Here is a 23182-nt window from a genome sequence, read left to right as displayed (position 1 = left end):
ATTTCTGTCCGATTGTTTGGTGTTTTAATGTCAATTTTTTTTCTGCTCTGGGTGAGAACTTGCTCACATTCCTTTCTACTGCCTTCTTTTGGAGTTATTGTTTTTAAATGCTGACATTGCAGTACTCTTGAAGGTAAAAGAATCTAAGGACAAGGCAATGAGCACGCTCAACTCATACCGTTTGGCTGTTTCACAAGATCTTATGCATGATAGCAACCCGGATTCACAACAGGCCACCGAAACTGGTCCTCTGCTGTTTGTCTCTCTGCTGGAGTTTGTGAGCGAAATTTATCAGGTTTGTGGCACCTTATTTGTATGACTTGGTGAATTTGTTCATCACCAAGGAATTTTGAACTTGGAAGTTCCAAAACAGTAAATTCTTTAAATAAATTACAATCTTTTGTGAGCTATACCACTTTCTTTGCCAACTCTAATTAAAATGTTAGTTCAGGTTTCTGTTTAGATTTAGGATCTGAAAGAAGAAATTACTGAATTAAAATTTAGTAGCGAGAAGCAAGTTGTGCATTTTTTTTAATTAATTCTTCATATCTATCTCACCATTTTCTGGTACCTTGATTTTTTTACTTTTTCCAGAAAGAACCAGAGCTATTGTCTGGCAATGATGTTTTGTGGACATTTGTCAATTTTGCTGGAGAGGATCATACTAATTTTCAAACACTTGTAGCCTTTTTAAAAATGCTGAGTGCTCTGGTATGTGAATTTCTGTTTTATAATTTAATAAGTGGAATGCTATACCATGTTTATGCTATGTCCGACTTTGGTGTTCTTGATGTAATGTTCCTTTCAGGCTTCAAGTCAAGAAGGTGCTGCAAAGGTTTATGAGTTACTTCAGGGAAACGCCTTCCGTTCTGTTGGGTGGAGCACTTTGTTTGATTGCTTAACAATATATGACGAGAAGTTCAAACAGTCAGTTCAGACTGCTGGAACCATGCTACCAGAGTTTCAGGAAGGGGATGCAAAAGCACTGGTTGCATATCTGGATGTTCTTCAAAAGGTTTTGACTTACTTCTGCTATATTTTTCCTTTCTTTCCTTGAAATTGATTTGTTTCTATGGTTTTATCATCACTGTTGATTCATGTAAATAACATTAAGATATTTGTGCCAATAGGCATTGATAGTCACATTCTCGAAAGGAATTTTTATCACTGGATTGCTGATAGAATTTCAAGGATAACTTCAGCCTTTGTCTGCCCTCCTCTAAGCATTTTAGGAAAAAATAAAATATGAGGACTTACAATCGTATTTTTCCAAAAGGGAGTATTACTCTTTTTCTGAACAACACTTTAGTTTTTCATTTTTCTCATTAATTTTTTTTCTCCTGTTCTGTACTCCTTTTATGCTCTTGGTTTTTATTTATTTTCTGTGTTCTGCAGGTTATTGAAAATGGAAATCCTGTGGATAGAAAAAACTGGTTTCCTGACATTGAACCATTGTTCAAGCTCCTTAGTTATGAAAATGTGCCTCCATATTTGAAGGTTGAAGTTTATTTGGATCAAGCTGGTTCCCTAAGCAAGTTTTTCAGCAATGCTTGCAATTTTCTGTTTAAGTATTAGAAGCTTCCACTGAGTTGTTTCTGCCCCTTTGTAAATTGAATATACCATTATTTTACAGGGTGCTCTGCGGAATGCTATAGCTACTTTTGTTCATGTCTCTCCAGTCCTAAAAGATGCTATTTGGAGTTATCTTGAGCAGTATGATTTACCTGTGGTTGTTGGGGCTCAGGTTGGAAACATTGCACAGCCGACAGGAACACAGGTTAGTTTTCTCTGTAGAATTTAGATTTTTTTTGGTTGTCTGAACCTACTTAGAATGTATTAGCTGTATAATTTTTTGCTTTCTTTCTTTTAATACAAGCATTATACATTTATAGAACTTGATGATTTCTTTGAGAAATATTTGAAGGTGTTCATACAAATGGTGTTTTGGACTTGATTTTGATGACCTTTTGTTAACATTTGGTCTTTCAAGCCACATATTGCTACCGGCTATTTGGCATGTTGATTGGTTGAATCTAGTATTGCATGTACAAGAACTTTCAGATGCAATAGCATGAAGAGTCATTCATATATCTTAGCAAAGTCACCTTTTTTCTCTTTTCATTTTTGTGTTCTGAAGAGAAGTTAAAAACTTCTGTAGTTTCGTTTCCTTTTCTGATGTTAAATATCTATTCTATTTCATGTATTATTATTTCAGAAAGTGGCTGTGGCACTTGATGTTGATAATGCACAGTTGCTTGTCAGAGTCTCAATGAGCTAATTATGTTGAGATTCGGAACTGTACCAATTTTATCTGGACATCCATTATCAACTAGGACTAGGAAATTGTTTAGTTTACCTTCATATGCTAAAATATTTCTGTTGAACTCTGATTTTTGCAGGTTTATGATATGCAATATGAGTTGAATGAAATAGAAGCAAGGAGAGAACGATATCCTTCGACAATATCTTTCCTTAACTTGTTAAATGCTCTTATTGGTGAGGAAAAAGATGTGAGCGATAGAGGGCGTAGGTACGGCTCAATGGGCTCTTTCTTACATTCTGATAATTGTTTTCTATGCTTTCTTTCTCTAATGTTGTTTATCTTCTTGCAGATTTATAGGCATCTTTAGGTTCATATGTGATCATGTCTTTGGGCCATTCCCTCAGAGAGCCTATGCAGATCCTTGCGAGAAATGGCAGTTAGTTGTTTCTTGTCTTCAACATTTTCACATGTATGTCTTCTACCATTTTCATTAAGGAACTCAGCTTTTTCCTTCTTTTCAACTTATTTATTTAGGATCTTGTGTATCTTTTTGTAGTTGCTCCTTCATTTGTTCTCCTATTTCACACTTGTTTATCTTAAATTGAATTTCTGCTTTCCACGCAATGGACTTTTCTTTAAGTTCCTGTTTCAGTTTTAAAGATGGAAGTTGCTATGTTTTAACTTTTCAAATAAATGAAGTATATCACATCAGTTGCGTAGCATATGAGAAACTTATTTATGTTTATATTGTATTCTGCAGGATGTTGAGCATGTATGAAATTGAAGATAAGGACATTGACAGTGTTGTTGACCTGTCACAGCTTTCAACAGGCACACAACCATCTTCGCTTCAGATGCAGCTTCCGGTCTTAGAGTTGTTAAAAGTAGGTGTTTCATTGCTTGTTTGTCTGACTCCAAATGTTTACACATCTACTTCCAATGTCAGTTTATGCTTTGGAAAGGTGGTTGGAAACTCAGAATCATATGTGTGCTCTTAACTTTTCAATTATTAATATAAAGTGCTAGCTTCCAGTGGGCTTAGATTCCCCGTTCATATTTCTAGGAAAACAAGCTTGTTGAGGTAGCAATTTCATTTTCTCTGTAACTTTTGTGTACATAATTTGGGTTTTTAACTTGTTACTCTGGAGGTTCCTTTGACTGTTTTCATTACAGCTTTAGTTTTTTTCAATTTGAATTACAGATTATAAACTTGTTCCTCTGGTGGTTATGTACTGCATTTTCCTTTCCTTTTGTTTTCCTCCCCGTCTAAAGAAAAGTAAAAAATGTAATTGGTATCCATACTGATCCTGTAAAGAAGAGGTTCCGAGTTTGGATCTCTCTTCTCAAGGCTTGAACATACAGGTTCATATTTAGAATTGCATTTTTCCCATGCTAGGTATGTCTGTTCCGATGCACTAAACACTAACCTAAACGTTTTGCACCACAATAATCATTGTGGTGGATGCTTGAGTCGAGTCATGCTCTTCATGTAAATAGCTTGGCCCTTGTATTTATCATATTCTTTCTCTGTAACTCTTGATGTATTGCGTTTTTAGGGTTAACAATGAAAATAAGTTCCAAGGCATTCTGGGACATCATGGTCCAGTGACTGTTCTCTCATATTTTGAGGGGGTTTATAGTTAGTACTGTAGCACCTGATTTTCTCTATCCCTCCTTCCTGTTACATTGGGTGATGAAATTAATTCTATTTAGTTTTCTAAAGGGAAGTATATGTATTTTGCATTAATTGAAGTTGAAAAGGTACGTGCCTGCTTGGTTGGAGAGATCTTGCAATAATAAAATAGAGCATAAATTGTATCTCTCCTTTCATTAAATTGTTATTGATTGACTTCTCAAAGAAAAGAAGGTATCAGACTCTCTTTTGGTACTGCTATATTGTTCTTGAAATTCGTTTTGGGCTTGGCTTGAAAATTTTGTTGCAAACAACATTTTTCTTTTTTAAGCCTTGTGGCTAGATTTGCATTATGCTTTATTTCATTTGTTTTGACAAAAAGATTTTTCAAAGCTGCATGACTTCCTTATATCTGTGTGTAGACTATAGGCTGATAATTTAGTTGTAACAGAATGTTTGACATTTGTTTTTGGCAGGATTTCATGAGTGGCCGGATTGTTTTTCGAAATATCATGGGCATCCTTCTGCCAGGGGTAAATTCTATTATCACTGAACGGACTTCTCAAATTTATGGGCAACTGCTTGAAAAGGCTGTACAACTTTCTTTGGAGATTATAATTCTTGTCCTTGAAAAGGATTTACTAGTTTCTGATTATTGGCGTCCTCTATACCAGGTAACTGTTTCATTTTTGTAGCATGCATTACTTCTTTGATGCATAGAAGCTAGCATTAATGTTTAGTTTGGTTCTTCTATATATATATGGGTAAGTTTTGAACTGAAAAAGTCCTAAGCTTATTGGGGCTCGCTTGATTCATGAATTCTGTCTGCTTCTGTCTGCTTTGGGCCAGATCTTCTGAAACATTTAGTGCATGTATGATCTGACAAATTTTAATAATTTTTGGTCTCGGTAAAGGATTATTTTGATTGATTGATTGATTTTTTTTCCTGATTTCAATCTTGTGTGCTCATTTCAGTGTCCATATGTTTGTTCATTATTCAGATGTCATTTAGGTGGTGCATGACTTAGTATAAATCTGGAAGTTATGGTTATAGAATAAGTTCATGCCTTTTATCTATACAGAAGGACAAAAGAACAAGGTCATGCCTGTTAAGCTTTTTCAGAAATACTAAATTCCATGCTGAAGTCCAAAATGCATACACAATTGCTGCTCACATTTAAGACAAACTCCTAAATTATGTACCCAACTTTGTGGCTTGACATAAGCGCTTCTGTTATTCACATCTATTTTAACTTGTTGTGTTTTATTTAATTCGCAGCATTATGTTCTTTATTTTGAAGAGTTCTTTTTAATTAGATGTGATGCTAATAGAAGTTAACAATATAAGAATGAATAAATTTTTTATAAATTCTTTTTGTTGAATAACTTTTTTTGATTCTTTATTCTGAATATTTCTTTTTAAGTTGATGTGATGCTAATAGAAATTACAATGCAAGAATGAATAGAAATTTTAAGAGTCCTTTTTGTTAAATAACGTTTTTTGAATATTAGCAAAGTTTGTCAAAAGTAATAATTAATGTTAGTCTTTGCCTTGATTAGAGGTGGGACCAATATGTGATGATGTTAGTATTGTATTAAAGGTATAATAGTTGTTGAGAAGCTTTTAAGGAGAGTACTTTATATATAGCTTCGGATTTCTGGCTTGGAGGCCTTTACTAGCTCACGAAGTGTTCCACAATTAATGTTCTAATATGATCATCTCATACGACTTTCTCATTTTTATTCTTTGTACACAATATCAAGGTTGTGTTTGGTTACTGTCTCGAGATGGAAATGATAGAGACATTGGGATAGAGAGGATGTCTCCTTGCACGTTATGTTTTGAAAGGATATGAATTCACTCCGAAACTGTCTTAGAGATAGATTTATTATATGTCCTTGTTTCCATCCCTTCAATCAAATATGTTTCTGTCCTTTCTATCCTAGGACACTAACTAATCGCAACCAACTATCCACTTGCCTAAATCAATCTATAATGTAACTTGGAGAAGTAACATATTAAATATAATTTGGAAGTAGATTTCAAATAATGTTCTCATTACTTGGTTATTTCTGTTGCAGCCTTTGGATGTTATTCTTTCACAAGATCATAATCTAATTGTGGCATTGCTGGAGTATGTCAGATATGATTTTCTACCCAAAATTCAGCAATGCTCAATCAAAATCATGAGTATTCTAAGGTACTGAACACATAATTGTGCTCCTTTTTGTCTGGCTGCATTCCAAGAAAGAGTGAGGTTAGGTGAAATGTTGATTGGTGGGTGGGTGTGCTTAAGGTGGTGGTGTTCAGGAAAACAACCAACTAAAGTAGCCAACGAATCAAAGCTGAAATAAATTAAAATGATCTGTTCATTAGGTTTGGTATGGTTTTATTTCACATTTTCTGATTCTTTGGTTTGATATTATTTTAGATCAGCGAACTGTGTGTGCCAGCCAGCCTTTAACTGAACCAATTACTAGGTAACCGAACCAAACCAGTTTTCTATGTGATTGGTTAGACTACCTTGACAAGATAATACAAGAGAAATTCTGAAATGTTTTCTGTATTTTTCACTAAGAGAGTTACAATATATATATATACATCAAGAAGTATCAAATCCCTGAATTCTAGGATTGAATAAACATAATCAGATCCTGTAAAATACTAGGCCTAGACAATAATTGAAATCTTTAGAGAGAATCAAGGGATATACAGCTATGACAGAAATTAAACAAGGAAAGAAGAATATAGTGACAGCTATGAAAGAAATAGAATAGGAAAAGGAGAATATACTGACAGCTACAAAAGACAGCTATTAAAAGAAAAGGAGAATATATTGACATCCCCCCTCAAATTGATGCGGGTAAGTCGAACAACATCAATTTGCTATTGAGAAACTTATGTCGTTGGCGTGTCAAGGCTTTTGTAAAGGCATCAGCTATTTGAAGATCAGTATTGAGATGAGGAAGAGTGATAACACCCCTAGTAAAGGCCTCCCGAATATAATGACAGTCCACCTCTATGTGCTTGGTGCGTTCATGGTAGACTGGATTTGCAGCGATTTGAATAGCACTAGTATTATCACCATGAAGTGGAGTAGGAGCAGTTTGGGGAAACCCAAGTTCAGAAATAAGACCACGTAACCACACAATTTCAGAACAAGCTGCAGACATGGCGCGATACTCAGCCTCGGTAGAAGATTTAGAGACACAATCCTGCTTCTTACACTTCCAAGAGATCAAGGCATCTCCAAGAAAAATGCACCAGCCTGTGAGAGACTTCCTAGTATCCGGGCAGCCAGCCCAATCCGCATCACTATAGGAAGTCAAGGTAAGAGTAGAATGTTTAGGAAAAAACAACCCACGAGTAGGGGAACCAATTAAGTATCTAATAAGACGACGAACTGCAGCAAGATGAAGATGTCGAGGTGCCTGCATAAATTTGCTAACTATATGGACAGCATAGGAGATATCAGGCCTGGTAATTGTTAGGTAGATAAGACTACCAACAAGTTGCCTATATAAAAAAGGATCAGGCAAAAGCTCGCCTTCATCTTTTCGGTATTTCACATTCACCTCCATTGGTGTATCAACAGCAGTAGCATCCTTTAAACCAGCTAGCTCAATGAGATCCTGAATATATTTATGTTGATTTAAGAACAAACCATGATCTCTAGAGTGAACTTCCAGCCCCAAAAAATATGTGAGATGTCCAAGATCTTTCATTTGAAATGTACTATGCAACATATGTTGAAGCTTGGTGATCAAACCAATGTCATTACCAGTGAGGATAATATCATCGACATAGACTAAGAGAAATACCATACCAGTGGTGGTCTTGTAAAAGAAAAGTGATGAATCATATTGACTTTGTGTGAAGGAGAAGGTGAGAAGAGTGTTGCGAAACTTCTCAAACCAGGCTCTAGGTGCCTGTTTCAACCCATACAAAGAGCGTCTTAGTTTGCAAACATCATTAGAAGCCTTTGTGGACATACCAGGTGGAAGTTGCATATAAATCTCTTCCTTAAGATCCCCATGCAAGAAGGCATTTGTGACATCCATCTGATATAAAGGCCAAGCTTGTTCTCACCGTAGTCATCTTAGCAACGGGTGCAAATGTTTCTTCATAGTCGAAGCCATATTGTTGTTTATTGCCAAGAGCAACCAATCTAGCTTTGTATCTATCCAAAGATCCATCAGACTTGAGTTTCACAGTATAAACCCACTTGCTACCAATGGGCTTGACATGTGGAGGACAAGAGATAATATCCCAAGTATGATTGGCCTTAAGTGCGTGAAGTTCTGCCTCCATTGCTTGTTTCCAGCACTCATGTTTGCTAGCCTGTTTATAACAAGTGGGAATGGAAATAGAAGACAAAGTAGTAGACATAGCCACAGGAGTGGAAAAACCATACCTGTCAGGAGGTTTGTGAGGTCTAGAGCTTCTACGAAGAGGAAGGGGATCATAGGAAATGGGCAGAACAGGATCAGATGTTGCAGGAAGATGTGAAGGAACCTCAGTGAGACCTAGAGAAGGAGCAGAAGCAGGAGTGCGTCTATGATAAACATAACCAGGTTTAAACCTTTGTACTGGTGCTGGCGACTCAGGAAAAGATGGTAAAACAGATAGAGAAGGAAGTACTGAAGGCTGTTGGGTGCAAAAGAAAGGCTGATTTTCAAAAAATATGACATTCCTAGAGACACGAGTTCGACGTGCATGTGGATCATAACAAAGAAATCCTTTTTGGGTGACAGCATAGCCTAAGAAAGCACACTTGACAGATTGGGCAGTAAGTTTATTTCTCTCATGTGCAGGAAGGTGAACAAAACAAACACATCCAAAAATATGAAGATTGGAATAATTTGGTGCATGTCCAAACAAACGAACGTAGGGAGAATCATTGTTTAAGTGGGGAGATGGTAAGCGATTAATCAAATAAACAGCAGTACACAAAGCTTCACACCAAAAATGAGAAGGAACACATGACTCAAGGAGAAGAGTTCGAACAATATCAAGAAGATGACGATTCTTTCTTTCAGCCACACCATTTTGTTGTGGGGTGAAAGGACAAGAACGTTGTGATATGATCCCATGACTTTGAAGAAAAAATTGAAATTCATTTGACATATATTCACCACCTGAATCAGATTGCAGAATTTTGATTTTGGCAGAAAATTGTGTCTCAACTAAGGCAAGAAAGACTTTAAACACAGAGAAGACCTCACTTTTAGATCGAAGAAAATATACCCAAGTAAAACGAGTGAAATCATCTATAAATGTAACAAAGTATCTGTAATGTTCATGAGAAATGACAGGTGCAATACCCCATACATCAGTATGCACGATCTCAAAAGGTTTGGTGGTGCGGGTTTTATGCAATGGAAAAGGAAGTGTTTTGCTTTTACCAAGTTTGCAAGATGCACAATCAACAATATCATTATTAGAAGAAGTCGAATTTTTATTTCCTAGTAAACCAGATTTAAACAAGACTCGAAGTACATGAGAATTAGGATGTCCTAAACGTCTATGCCACACCTGATTATCACATTGAACAGCATTACATGCAACATAATTTGACATAGGAGAGGGAGATAGAAGCAAGGGAAATAGGCGTCCCACTTTAGGTCCCTTCACGATCATCTTCCCGGACACTTGATCCTGCACAAAACAACCAGATTTGGAAAAATGAACATCACAATTGTTGTCAACTAATTGGCCAACAGATATAAGATTAGTGGACAGCTTAGGAGACACAAAGACAGTATTCAGAAGGGCTGAAATATCACCAACAGCTGTGATAGACAAGGGATTACCATCGGCAGTACGAATATGAAGATTGCCTTTATATTTTTGAACATTATTTAAAGGTAAGGCAGTGTTGGTCATGTGATTGGAAGCAGCTGAATCAAAATACCAAGGCTTAGGAATAGAATTTCGGTTACCTGAAAGGCCTAAAGCAGAAAGGGCAGAAACTATCATTTGTTGGACCATTTCAGGGGTAATAGAGGACTGACCAGGACTACGAGTATTTGAGGAACCAACCGAAACATTATAGGCAGTTTCAGATTTCTTTGGAGGCCGGATGGAGCAGTCTTTGATGATATGCCCTGTTTTCTTACAATAGTTGCAGAATTTTTTAGTACAAGTAGTGGCAATGTGCCCAAATCCTTTGCAGCTATAACACTGGACATTTGACATATTTCTACCTCCTTTAGACCTCGCTTGAGCAGTGTATGCAACAGGAATTGGAGTGGAATTTTGAGCTTTTTGCTCCAAGACAGCCTGTGTAATGATCCGTTGTTCTTCCCTGAGAAGCTCTCCTACACAGATATCCAAGAAAGGAACTGGTTCTCTATTCATCAGGTTGGACCTGATTGCTTCAAATTCCCCCCTTAACTTCATTAAAAACTGATCACGCTTGCTGGTCTCATGCACACTTTGAATAGCAATAAGTCCTTCAAGAGGTACACTTGCATACACAATGTCTGTGTATTCAGCCCAAAGATTTACAAAGGAAGAGTAAAACTCTTGTATTGACATGCTGCCTTGACTGAGTTGACCCAACTCGAGTTCCAATTGGAACCTTCGTGCTGTATTGCTTTGGTTGTAAACTTTCTTCAGGTAATCCTACATTTCTCTAGAGGTTTTGTAAGGCTTGAGATTGAGAAGCATGGAGTGTTCCATACTTCCAAGGATCCAAGACATAATCTGAGCATCCTTCACCTCCCATTTCACATATTTCTCCTGTTCCTGCTCACTGTCAGGTGCAGGAACTGTCCCAGAAATATGACCCCATAATTCCTTTCCCTTGACAAAAATCTGAAACTGGAAAGCCCAGGCAGAATAGTTCTTTCCAGTGAATCGAACAAGAAAATGTTCAGATCGTTCTAGAGACATGATTTAACTAGAAACAAGAACCAAGAGATCAAGTCCAAGAAAAACAGAATAGAAGAACCAGACAAGGAACTAGACACAAGATGAATTGATTTCAGAATTTTGGCTCTGATACCATGACAAGATAATACAAGAGAAATTCTGAAATGTTTTCTGTATTTTTCACTAAGAGAGTTACAATATATATATATACATCAAGAAGTATCAAATCCCTGAATTCTAGGATTGAATAAACATAATCAGATCCTGTAAAATACTAGGCCTAGACAATAATTGAAATCTTTAGAGAGAATCAAGGGATATACAGCTATGACAGAAATTAAACAAGGAAAGAAGAATATAGTGACAGCTATGAAAGAAATAGAATAGGAAAAGGAGAATATACTGACAGCTACAAAAGACAGCTATTAAAAGAAAAGGAGAATATATTGACATACCTGAGCTGAGCCATAAAAGTTCTTTTCTTTTCCGTTTATATTTTATCATTATTACTATAACTTTATATTTTTTTTCTTGCAAATGTCACGTGATTGAGAAATGTCTTCTTGTTAAATGTTTTTAAGGGACCAAAAATTCATTATGAAAATTTTCAATAGAAGCTCAGAAAGTTTTAAAAATAGAAGTTGGTTAACCAATAAATTGAGCCAGCTATTCAGTAATTAGGTTCCTGGATTCCACTACCTTTTTATTTGAACTTTTTGTTCCGTTATCAGAAACAAGAACACCCCTTATTGCTGGTGGCAGTCTGTATATATTTGGTGTTTTGGGTCTTCATGGCCCTCTGCAGAAAGCGTTAACTACACTATTGTTACTTTTGGTGACAGTTCCCGTGTGGTGGGGCTCGTACAGTTACTGTTGAAATCCAATGCTGCAAACTCTTTGGTTGAGGATTATGCAGCCTGCCTTGAGGTACGATCAGAAGAATGTCAGATTATAGAGAACAAGGTTGATGATCCAGGGGTTCTGATAATGCAGGCAAGTCCAGCTACTGCTTTGCTTCCAGCATCAATAATGTTTAATGATCTTTATTGATGTCTGTAATCAGCTTTACTTTTCTTTTCAGCTCCTAATAGATAACATTAGTCGGCCAGCTCCAAATGTTACACATTTACTGCTTAAATTTGATATTGACCACGCAGTTGAGCGGACAGTTCTGCAACCAAAGTTTCACTACAGGTTTTTTTGGTTTCAAGTTGCTTATGTACGTTGATATTTAATTTTGTGATGTCTATATGATAGATTGTACTTTATTATTTAACTTGCAGTTGCTTGAAGGTTATTCTTGAAATATTGGACAGACTTTTAAAACCTGAAAAGAATGCAATGCTTCATGAGTTTGGTTTTCAGGTTTCATGCTACTTCAATTTTATCAATTATAGTGTTGATTATTTGGTTCCTTTCCTGTTCTGGCATTTTAAGAATATCTAACCATTTCGACTGGTGCAGCTCCTTTATGAGTTGTCCGTGGACCCGCTTACATGTGGCCCTACCATGGATTTGCTGAGCAAGAAAAAGTATCAATTCTTTGTAAAGGTGCAACATGAATTATAATCTAAAGCTCTTTGGTACTGTTACTCTGCTTATATTGTATAAAATTTTTATGCATTTTGGCACCTGTTTTAAGCATTTCAGTACCTGTTTTCTTTCTGGATGAATCTTTTTATATGACAGCACCTTGATACTATTGGTATTGCTCCGCTTCCTAAACGGAATAGCAATCAGCCACTTCGCATCAGCTCCCTTCACCAGGTTTGTTATTGTTTTTAATATTTGATGATTAACCAGGCTTATTGTTCTATTGTGGCATTCTATAGTCTTCTCATACATCCATTCTTGTAGTATGGCAGTCAGCATTTAGATAGTGGGTGAATTAGCCCTTTTCCGCCAATATTTACAAATAGCTACCATCTGGCATTTTGTTGTTAGCATGATCAATCTTTAAAGACATGGATTTTATGGGAATATCATTAGCACCAAGATTTCTATATATAAAAAAATGTCTTTGTAATTTCTAATTCGGCCAATCCATTGTTAGAAGAACCAGATGCAGTAGTGACCCTATTGAATAGATGGTTCAATTAAAAAGTTCAAAATATAACATTAGTACTATTTTTATTACCAATTGTGTACACAGTTTAAAATGATACACAATCAGATTTGATGTAAGTGTTAAATCTTCTAAGAACCAAAATATCTGGTTTGCTGAGCTGGCTGTTTCACAATTCTGACCAGCTGGAACTAGGCTTCGTGCTGTCTTTGCCTTAAATAGTTCAACTGAAAACCTGGACCATTTCAGGATGCTGCTTCAGTTCACTAATGCCATTGTCTGATGGGAAAGTATCGTCTATTCTAAAAACATTAATTTGCAGTTTGCATGATGTGATACTGGAACAAGAATTTATAATTTTAATTTTGCAGTGTTCATTTTCTGTATTCCCTAAGCATTGAAGCTCCTGATCTTAACATTGCATTAGCCTCAAATTGTGGAAATTGAGTTGCAAATTCTTGAGATGTTTTACTTTTGAGCTCGCACATGGATTTCATTTATACATGCTGTGCTACATGGAAAACTGCCAAGTAATTAACATTGCATTTAAAATTTCATGTCTAGATGCTTGCTAATCTTTGAATATGGACAAGAAACCAAGAATTCATTTTTATTTTATTTGGGAACAATGGAGACTGCTACTGCTTGAACCTATGATGTCTATTCCCACCTCCATGCTGTCCTTACCACTGAAGAAATCCTTATGATTTATCTCTACACAGCTGATGATTGATTTAATTTCATTATTTTTCCTAGAGAGCATGGCTCTTGAAGCTTTTAGCTGTAGAATTGCACTCTGGTTATGTGGGTGGCCCCTCTCATCGAGAAGCATGTCAGACCATACTTGCTCATCTTTTTGGACGGGATGTAATTGAAAGTGGGCCTGATCATGTAGTTTATGATTCCGTTATACTTCGAAACGGCACTGAGCATGTTGGAACCCAGACAATAAGCAAGAATAAGGTATCGTTACACACTCTAATTTATCACTTGTTGACTGGTGTATAGAGCCTTTTCATTTGGTTCTTTTGGACTGGGAGCTCATGCATTTTTTTGGTGTTTGATAGATTTATTTTATTTTATAAGAATTCAGTCTTTACTTTTATTTTTTTAAATATTACACACGTACATTCTTCCTTAATGACTTTTACATTTACTCAGTCTATAGCCTGTTTGAGATTGTGGTAGTGGTTGCGGTTCAAAGTGCTTTTTACTTAGAAATGCATCAAGATGATGTTTTTTTATTTTTTAAAAATCATTTTTGAGATCAGCACATCAAAACAATCTGAAAACATAAAAAAAAATTTTAGCAAAAAAAAAATAAAATTGAAATTTAAGGGAACGCGGTTTCAACCGCATTCCCAAATGGAGCTTAAGTCTCCTATCCATAGCTAATTGTAGGTCAATGAAAATAAAGCCAGAGCCACAAGATAATGGACTTGAAATTGGACCTGAATGTGAAGTGCACTTTTGCATGAAACTCTGAATGCCTTAATATTTGACCACACTTGACCTCGCCACTTTGCCAATGGAATTACAGCAAAGAACTGAATGATTCTTCTTCCTTTTCTTTGCCCCACCTCTAACAATATGACCATTGCTACTGCCTTTTGTTTCTCTGTACTCTAATTATCTAGAAGCATGCTTTATTATATTTTTTTGTGTCTCTCTTTGAACTTTATTGACTGACTGTTTTACCCATCTAAAGGATTCACTCACATCATTTTCTATTTCCTTGATTTCTGGCTCAATGTAATTGTCAGTGAGACATTGCCTTACTCTGCTGTATTAAATATCTTTAAAGTTATGTATGTTTCATGCCAGCTTTATTATTCTCAGATGCTTTGTGGATTTATCTTTTTAGAGGTTTCTTTGCTACTTAGTGTTTACACTTACATTTTAGTTTGTTTTACTGGATGCTGCTTGACTTTAACATTTCTTTTCTTATTTAAAATTGCTTTATATGAAATGTTTATGCTCCATGGTGTCACAAATTTAATCAATTTCAGTCTTGGAGCTTTATACAATTAGCTATTTTTTTCTCCTCACAGTTTTTTTGTGAGTGAGGAGGGTTTTCTTTAACGCTTGAATGTTTTTGGTGGTTTTTGTTTCTTACTTAGTATGTTCTATATAAGTATTTGGTTTTTAGCTCTTGTTTTCCCTGTAGATGGGTGGTAAATCCTCGGTTCTTGCTTCATAGGTATCCAATTTCATAGATTGCAAAAGATTATCGAAACAATTTATATTTAAAAAGGTTTGTGGATTGTTTTTTGAAGGAAAAATATGCTCTCTCATTTTGTTGCTGCTGGGAACATGTCTTCTGTTATGAAATTTAGGTTTTGGAGTTGCTCGAGGTTATCCAATTTCGATCTCCTGATACTACCATGAAGCTTTCTCAGATTGTTTCCAATATGAAGTATGATTTGATGGTAAGATTGCACTTTTTGTTGGTCCTTGCTTTGTTTCTTCTATGCTGACTTCTCTTTACATGTTTTGCAGGCGGAGGAAATACTTGGAGATCCAAGAACTTCAGGAAGGGGCGGTATCTACTACTATTCAGAGCGCGCTGATCGTCTGATTGACCTTGCTTCTTTCCGTGATAAGCTTTGGCAGGTTACTTTATAATTTAAGTTTATGGTCCAGGATTGATTTTCTTTTATTAATTTGCTGAAATTTGCCCAAAGAAGGATGCTGGCATTGATTTTTTTTTTGCTCCAGAAATTCAATTCAGTCTATCCCCAGTTAAGTAACTTTGAAAATGAAGCTGAACTCAATGATGTAAGAGAGACAATTCAACAGTTATTGAGATGGGGGTGGAAGTATAATAAGAACCTTGAGGAACAAGCTGCCCAACTTCATATGTTAACTGGCTGGTCACATATTGTTGAGGTCTATTGCTATCTCCCTAGATCCTTTTGCTGATGGTGCTGTTTGAAATAAGATTTTGGCTGCTTATGTCTAAAACACTTCCATTTTGCGTTGATCAACGCGTTTGCTCAGGTGTCTGCATCCAGAAGAATACATTCACTTGAAAATCGATCTGACATTTTATATCGGTGGGCACCATCACTTGTTTTAGTTTTTCCTCTTAATTCAAGTTTCCTTTTGGATACTTTGTAAATATATTTCTGGCATTGGCAGGGTTCTTGATGCCTCTCTAAGTGCTTCTGCTTCTCGAGACTGTTCATTGAGGATGGCATTTGTATTGAGTCAGGTACGATTGATCTTTTTGATTAACTCAACTTTTATTTTTTTGAGAAACTGATTTCACAAGGTATCTAAGGAGGTCCCCCTTTCTTAATATATACTATAATTTGCTTGGTTTTGAAATTTTTGTAGGTTGCACTAACATGCATGGCTAAACTACGTGATGAAAGGTTCTTGTGCTCTGGTGGTTTAAATTCAGATAATATGACATGTCTTGATGTTATAACGGCAAAGAAACTATCAAATGGTGCCTGTCACTCAATATTATTTAAGCTTATAATGGCAATTCTGAGAAATGAATCATCAGAATCTCTTAGAAGACGGTATGGCTTTCTAGAAGCTGATTGATTTTATTGCACTTGTTGAACTTCTAGTTTAAGTCTGAGTATTGTTTTTCATTGGTTGGTGGTTGCAGTCAATATGCATTGCTGCTCGGCTATTTTCAGTATTGTCAGCATATGCTTGATCCAAATATCCCAACATCAGTTATGCAATTTTTGATGCTCGAGGAGCAAGATAGTGAAGATCTAGATTTCCAGAAAGTGTGTAGATTCTAAACCACTGATTTAATTTTCTCTCACGTTTAAATATTTATCTTCTTTTATTCGCTGTCCTCTTTCCAGATTGACAAAGATCAGGCAGAACTAGCTCGTACCAATTTTTCAATTATGAGGAAAGAAGCTCAGGCCATCTTGGATTTGGTAGATCTCTTACTTTTTCATCATATATTTGCCAGTATGGAAACTGGCTGGAATGTAGGGAATCATGGCTGTTATCCTCAGTGTGAATTTTAGATAGACATTACTGGGATCTGAAATTCAGATTAAATTTATGGATTCTAGTTTAAAGAGGTCATCATGCTCAGGCCCAAATATGTGTAATGTCTTTGAAGTTTTAGTTAAAAGGCTTCTCAATTTCTGTTTAGATATACACTTCAAGTCGAGCTTCTTGTCACAAAAGAATTTTAAGATATTTAATCTGATTCAAAAACATATATTATTCAAGTTCTCATTCTTGTCTGCTGCCAGTGTTGTTATTAATGCCTATGACTTATTTTCTTTTCCTGGTTGCTTTTCTCTGAATCAAAAGATAAGTTTTCATGACTGCTTTGCTTTTCATTTATTTTTTGTTTGTTGTTGAATCTCCAGGTAATAAATGATGCAACTAAAGGAAGCGAACCTGGGAAGACAATAGCGCTGTATGTTCTGGTTGCATTAATATGTATTGACCATGAGAGATACTTCTTAAGCCAACTTCAAAGTAGAGGATTTTTAAGGACTTGCCTAACGAGCATCAGCAATTTTTCAAACCAGGTGTTCCTTCTTTCACTACTATTGTACTGACTCATGGTTAAAACTGTTTTACATTCTACAATTTTTGTTTTATTTCTCAGCACAGTAACAAGTAAAATTATCCACTTTTGAAATCTTACTTTAATGAAGATTTAATCAGAAGATCAGGTGAAAATATAGATTTTGCTATTTCTGTGTCTTAGTTCATGTATGGAATGAAAACTTGAAAAATTTCTTACTCCCAGCTGTTACAAATTTGTTTTCTCCACTCTTTGGTTAGTATTAATGACTTTGTTAATCAAAATATGAAATTTTAGTTCATTAATTTTTGGCATGTTTTTCACATAGATTGAGGGGGGGGGGTTATTGACAGTAAAACTCTAGGGCTTACAACCACGAGGGTGCAGGGTCGTGTTAGTTATTTAAGGCAAAATGTTTAAGGGTATGACTCTCCAAAATTTTCTTCTCAAGTCCCAACGTTGTTGGGACCATAATGGATGGAGAATGAATAACTTTGAGAATTATAATCTGATTTATTTAATTTATATGATTATCCTTGATTTTAGCAGTGTATAGGAATATCAGTTTTCCTACCATTGAAATTTCTTGTTCCTATTAGATTCAGTTTTTCCTGATCTCCTTATTTTTTTTGGTTGCGATTTATAGCTTCCAAGTTAAACATTTAAGAGCGGTTTTGAAGATTTGATCAATCAAATAAACTTGAATTAGAGAATTGGTTCTTATAGGTATTCTTGCTGCTTTGTTCATTGTTTGTGTCTGCATCAAGAACTAGGCATCTATATTTGTATATGGAGATTTCCTTTGAACCAAACTCGTTAGCATAGAGTCTGACGCAACATATAACGTGGATAAAAGTTTGTGTTATCAAGTTCTAAAGTTACAGTCCTAACACCGTGGAGGAATAAAAGGAAAATATCTGATATTTTATAAAAATCTAAATAATAGTCTGAATTTAAATGTTCTTAAAATAAAATAGATATTCTATTTATATTAGTTTTAGACCTAAAATCCTTTATAGTAAATGATTCTTAATTAAAACTTACCTAACTTATAAAATCCTAATAAAATTTATCTAGCATTAGGATTTCTATATAGTAAAATTCTAATTAAATTGAAAGTCCTAATTTAAATAGAAAAAAGAAATCCAAATACAAGGTTGACGTAGAACAATTATCCCATGAATTTATGGCTCTAATTGACAAGACCAAGCTAGAAAAGAAATTCGCAGAGAAACTCGGAAACATGATATAAAGCCTAAAGTTACAATTTCCTGTTTTAATTATTTTCTTGTTAATTTTGAATTTTAATTATTTTTTTTATTTAGCACATGACTTTTAATTTAATTATTATTTTACTATTTAGCAATCCTAATGCTAAATGAATTTTATTAATTAAGTATTAATTATGAATCCTTTCCTATAAAGGATTTTAGTACTAATAGAAATTGGGATCAAGACTATTATTCAGATAAAATAAAAATGCTAGAGAATTTTTTCTAAATTTCTCTACAGTTTGGTCTGTAACCTTAGGGTTTAAGAACCCTAGTTTTATCTTCGCTATACACTACATTAGGTGGTCTCAAAGTGGATCAATATTTGGATCGACTGCGAATTATGAAGAGAATTATGGAGTAGTTGATGCCAACCATCTCTGTGACGGTGATTAAGGGATGTAACCTGTTTGGGATCAACTAGATCACCTTTAAGTAGCGATAGTAGCTTTAGAGGGACGAATGCAAATTGGGTTTGATGACATCAATCTTGACTTTACAACCAGGTTTGAGGCATTATGGTTGCTCGTAAACATGAATCGGGGAAGAAGAGAGGCACGCGCTGGGGATGACGCCTGTGGCCAACCTTTCATTGAACTAGTTCATGCAAATCCTCGTGGTCAATATGACGACGAGTATTCATTTGGTGAGGAAGATCGAGGCAAGGAATAATTATGAACAAGATTATCGTGTGGAGGGTGAAATTTCTTCTTTTGGTTGTGATTTAGGAGCATAGGGGTTTCTTGATTGGTTAGTTGAATGTGATCAATTTTATGCGTATATGAGAATTTTAGATCGAGAATGGTAAAAAATGTAGGGTTTAAATTGTAGCATGAGGTCTTAGTGTAGTGGGATATCTTAGTGGATAGATTTTGGCCCCCTAATTATGATAAGATTTTGTTCCATCAGTATGAAAAGTGTTCCCAAGGTTCTTGAACTTTGCATGAATATACAACGGAATTTGTGCCTAGTTGGGCAGAATAACATGCATGAAACTGATGGGCAACAAGTTGCTAGATATGCAGAGATTGAAACCTGCCATTAGAGATAGAATTAGGCTTTAGATGTTGCTGATGCATGAAATATGGCTTTAAGGCAGAGATGTTGATGTGGGTTAGAACCAATCCGAGATTTGATTATAAAAGGAGGGTTTCTACAACAGAGCCTCGAATTACACCTGCTGAGAAGGGTAAGCTGCCACAGACAAATAGTAAATCCAAACCAGTTTTTGCTGACTTTGGCTATGATAAATAAGGCCTCAAGCAATTCCTAACATGAATAACCAGAAGAGATAATCTTGGTGCCACGCCACCTCCAATAAAGTGTTATAGATGCAATCAGGAAGGGCATAAATCCAAATGCATGATCTTAGAGGAGGCCTATAAACGTGGTTGATCATATGGATGGAGAGTGTAAAGAAGGTACAAAATTGTATTCGGAGGAGTGTTGTGAACCTGATGATGAGGGTGAGCATGAGGATGATGATGGTTAGGTTTTTGTGGTGAGGTGATTGATGCTCACACCAAAAGCTGATGATGAGACACGACACAAACTTTTTTGTACTAGGTGTACAATAAACCAATGAATTTTTGATAATGGTAGCTGCGAGAATATTATTGGCAGGGAAACCGCTGTTAAATTGAGTTTGAATATTAAAAAATATCCTAAACCTTACACTATAGGTTCAATTAAAAAGGAAACAAAGATAATAGTAACTGAAAGATGTAAAGTTTCTTTTTCCATAGGCAAGTATAAGTATGAAGTTTACTGTGATGTAGTTGACATGAATACTTGTAACTTGTTATTTGGTAGGCCATGACAATATAATGTGAATGCATGGTATGGGGGACAAGAAAACATCTATAGATTTGTTAATGATGAGATTAGTTTTACTTCGATGCCTTTGAAGGGGAATTCCCAACCAAAACCCTGAAAGGCTGGAGGAAAGGTATTCTTTATATTAACCAATCTTTGTCAGAAATTGAAACATTTTAAAGGAGACAAAGGAAGTAGATATTTTAATTGTTCCTCCTATGCGTGATATTCAACACCTGATTGACTTGATACTAGGGGCAAGCCTTTCGAATTTATCATATTACAGAATGAGTTCAAAAGTAGGTGAGATCTAGAGGGAGAAAATAGAAGAATTGTTGAAGAAAGAGATGATTCAAGAGAGCTTAAGTCCATGTGTTGTCCCTATTTTACTGACACCAAAAAAGGATGGTAGTTGGTGAATGCGTGTTGATAGTCGCGTTGTCAATGAAATCATCGTGGGATAAAAATAATAAAATAAATCATATCAAGCACTTAAAGAGTGTTCTAGAGGTGTTGAAAAACAAGTTGTTATGAAAAATGTTGAGGTGTTCTGTCATCATTCCTTATGGAGGTGTTCAATCATAATGAAAGATTCATAAGGTGGTGTGATTCCCTCTTCTTGAATTGTTCATCATTTCCATTTTAGGATTCTTCCTTTCTGAACTGCACCTTTGTACTTTTATTATATCTCCTCTTTACATGATGTGCCCCTCTTTCTTTTTCATCATGGGAAGGTAAAAATTCTGGAACTTCTAGTTCTTATAGGATTTAAAATCGTAGATAAGCTCAAGAGCTTGTAATATTGCTTCCTACTAATCTGATAAGGAATATTGAACTGATAAGAGAGAGCATGCTTAAAAGGGATTTTGGTAGTTTTGAAGGCAAATCGTTTCTTGCCAACATGACAGAGACTATTGGGTTATGTTAGCTCCATGTGCAATTTTATTTGGAGAGATAAGGTTACTTTTAAGACTAAAACATTCATTTTGGGAAACATTCTCAACGGGAGTAGCACCAATGACTACTTATAGGTGAGGAGACCTCAAGAGCATTATTCGTTGTATGTTGTGATGTGCTTTAATAGGTGGATACACAGAGCTACTTTTTATACATTGCCTTGTAACATTGGATATTTGGAGCTGAAGCAGGAATTTATGATAAGATTTTGGGTTATTCGAAGTTGATTCACCTGAGGTGATATGAAGAGGAATAGATACAAAACTTTTTAGGAGATTTTTTTTCACTCCTTGTAGTGACTTTTTGGAAAAGTAATGGATAAATGGGTAGTCTTAGATTAAATCCGATGTGAGATAGATATGTTTTCCCATCTCTATAGGTGTTTTGTAAGAACTTGGGGACTTCTCTTTTGAGCATTTAAAGGCTTTTTTTTAGCTATTATTTTCTAGTTTTTTTTATGCTGGTTCTTTATTTTGTTTTGTGAAGGTCGTGTCATCCTGATTAATGTTTCTTCTTTTTGAAAAAAGATGAAAGACCTATTTGTTTTTAATTTTCATGTGCGAAAGAGAGCACTTTTTTTGTTTTTGTTATAATAAATATTCAGCTCTTCTAATTTCATCTTGGTCTTGTTTCTTATATAACTTTACAAGCATATAGTGATATAGATGGAAACAACATAAGAAAGACAATGAGCATAAGAACACATAGTTATGCCAAATAGGGATAACACACTTTAATTCAAAATTTTATTAATGAATATTTTCTCTTCATGTATTCTGCTGAAAAAACCTAAACCAACTAGGAAAATATAACAAATTTTGAACAATAACTTTTGGGCATTATCGAAAGACCTTTTTGATCTCTGATTGCTAAAAAAATTTAATCCTATAGGAAACAAAACCTTTATAATCTCCAAACAAAATTTCAGCTTGATCTAACGGTCATATCGAAAGTTATGTCCAATAACATAAAACTATGTTTTATGAAAAAATCTTGTGCATCAGTCTTTATGGGTTGGAAAGAACTCGTTCTCGAGTTCAAATTACTCGTCTTGATCTCGTAGATCTCCAATCAAAGACTCTCCAGCCCCTTTTCTTTCCTTCTCTTCAAGTATATAACAATTTTTTAGACATTAACTCTATTTATACTAAAAAAACATCATAAACAAAATTGAAAGAATAAGAAAAGAGTTCTAAACCAAATAGAAAAAAGAATCTTAAACCAATTGGAAAACATTTTAGCAAATCTCGAACAATCAATTCTAGGCATTATCAGAAGGCCTTTCGATTTCTGATTGTTACAAAATCTTACCTCTATACGAAATTGAACCTTTAGAATCTCCTAATTAAATTTCAGCCCTATACAACGGTTAGATCAAAGGAAAAATCTCCTGCATCATATAGACAATCGTGAATGTGGCTCCCACAACACAATTAATCTCTCCCAGCCTACTTGCACCTGTTATGTTCATGTAGACAAGTCTTCACCCAATGCTAGACTCAGGCCAAAACAATTGCGAGTCCCTCCTAAATACATTTTAGATTGGTTAAATAGTCTGCTTTTTGATGAAGTAGATGCTGTCAAGAGTTGCGATTGTTACAGTTTCACTAGGTAACAGAAAAACATTTACAAATTGACCAGACAATTGCATCCACACACATGTATCAATGAAAAGAAAATGACAAACTAAAGAAACTTTAACATGCTTAGTACTTTCACATGCCCCACTAGATCTGTAATGGAGAAAAACACAGTGCTTTTATTCACTCCCCCTTCTTTCCA

General features: G+C 35.3%; 2 protein-coding genes across 3 annotated transcripts in view; one reads left to right on the top strand and one right to left on the bottom strand.

Moving 5' to 3' along the window:
• LOC133689799 (nuclear pore complex protein NUP205) overlaps positions 1-23182 on the top strand; it is a 38674-nt gene that overhangs the window by 5789 nt on the left and 9703 nt on the right. For both annotated transcript variants that reach the window (XM_062109849.1, XM_062109848.1), the window contains exons 11-35: positions 134-295; positions 595-711; positions 809-1015; positions 1396-1497; positions 1634-1777; positions 2400-2530; positions 2613-2732; positions 3024-3147; positions 4373-4570; positions 5979-6097; positions 11616-11766; positions 11855-11967; positions 12057-12138; positions 12238-12324; positions 12463-12540; positions 13595-13801; positions 15175-15267; positions 15338-15451; positions 15557-15727; positions 15839-15894; positions 15980-16052; positions 16178-16368; positions 16461-16587; positions 16669-16746; positions 17194-17358. In XM_062109849.1, coding sequence (XP_061965833.1) covers positions 134-295; positions 595-711; positions 809-1015; positions 1396-1497; positions 1634-1777; positions 2400-2530; positions 2613-2732; positions 3024-3147; positions 4373-4570; positions 5979-6097; positions 11616-11766; positions 11855-11967; positions 12057-12138; positions 12238-12324; positions 12463-12540; positions 13595-13801; positions 15175-15267; positions 15338-15451; positions 15557-15727; positions 15839-15894; positions 15980-16052; positions 16178-16368; positions 16461-16587; positions 16669-16746; positions 17194-17358 — 3210 coding nt within the window. The remainder of the gene's footprint in view (positions 1-133; positions 296-594; positions 712-808; positions 1016-1395; positions 1498-1633; positions 1778-2399; positions 2531-2612; positions 2733-3023; positions 3148-4372; positions 4571-5978; positions 6098-11615; positions 11767-11854; positions 11968-12056; positions 12139-12237; positions 12325-12462; positions 12541-13594; positions 13802-15174; positions 15268-15337; positions 15452-15556; positions 15728-15838; positions 15895-15979; positions 16053-16177; positions 16369-16460; positions 16588-16668; positions 16747-17193; positions 17359-23182) is intronic.
• LOC133689801 (uncharacterized) lies at positions 9316-11224 on the bottom strand. Its single transcript, XM_062109850.1, has 2 exons — positions 9840-11224; positions 9316-9555 (listed from the first exon to the last, which is right to left on the bottom strand). Exons 1-2 carry the CDS (start codon positions 10435-10437, stop codon positions 9518-9520), a joined length of 636 nt encoding a protein of 211 aa, XP_061965834.1. The 5' UTR covers positions 10438-11224; the 3' UTR covers positions 9316-9517.

This window comes from Populus nigra, chromosome 3 (genome assembly GCF_951802175.1).
Source record: "Populus nigra chromosome 3, ddPopNigr1.1, whole genome shotgun sequence".
In the NCBI taxonomy this organism is placed as follows: domain Eukaryota; kingdom Viridiplantae; phylum Streptophyta; class Magnoliopsida; order Malpighiales; family Salicaceae; genus Populus; species Populus nigra.
The sequence above is the reverse complement of the archived record's forward strand: the minus strand, read 5'-3'. Positions and strand labels throughout refer to the sequence as shown.

Bases quoted from the DNA above. Each gene is read 5' to 3' on its own strand.
- LOC133689801 (XM_062109850.1), bottom strand. From the start codon at position 10,437: ATGTCAATACAAGAGTTTTACTCTTCCTTTGTAAATCTTTGGGCTGAA. The intron at 9,556-9,839 runs GTAACCGAAATT...TGTTTTGTGCAG, and splicing joins TTCTGCTTTAGGCCTTTCAG to GATCAAGTGTCCGGGAAGAT.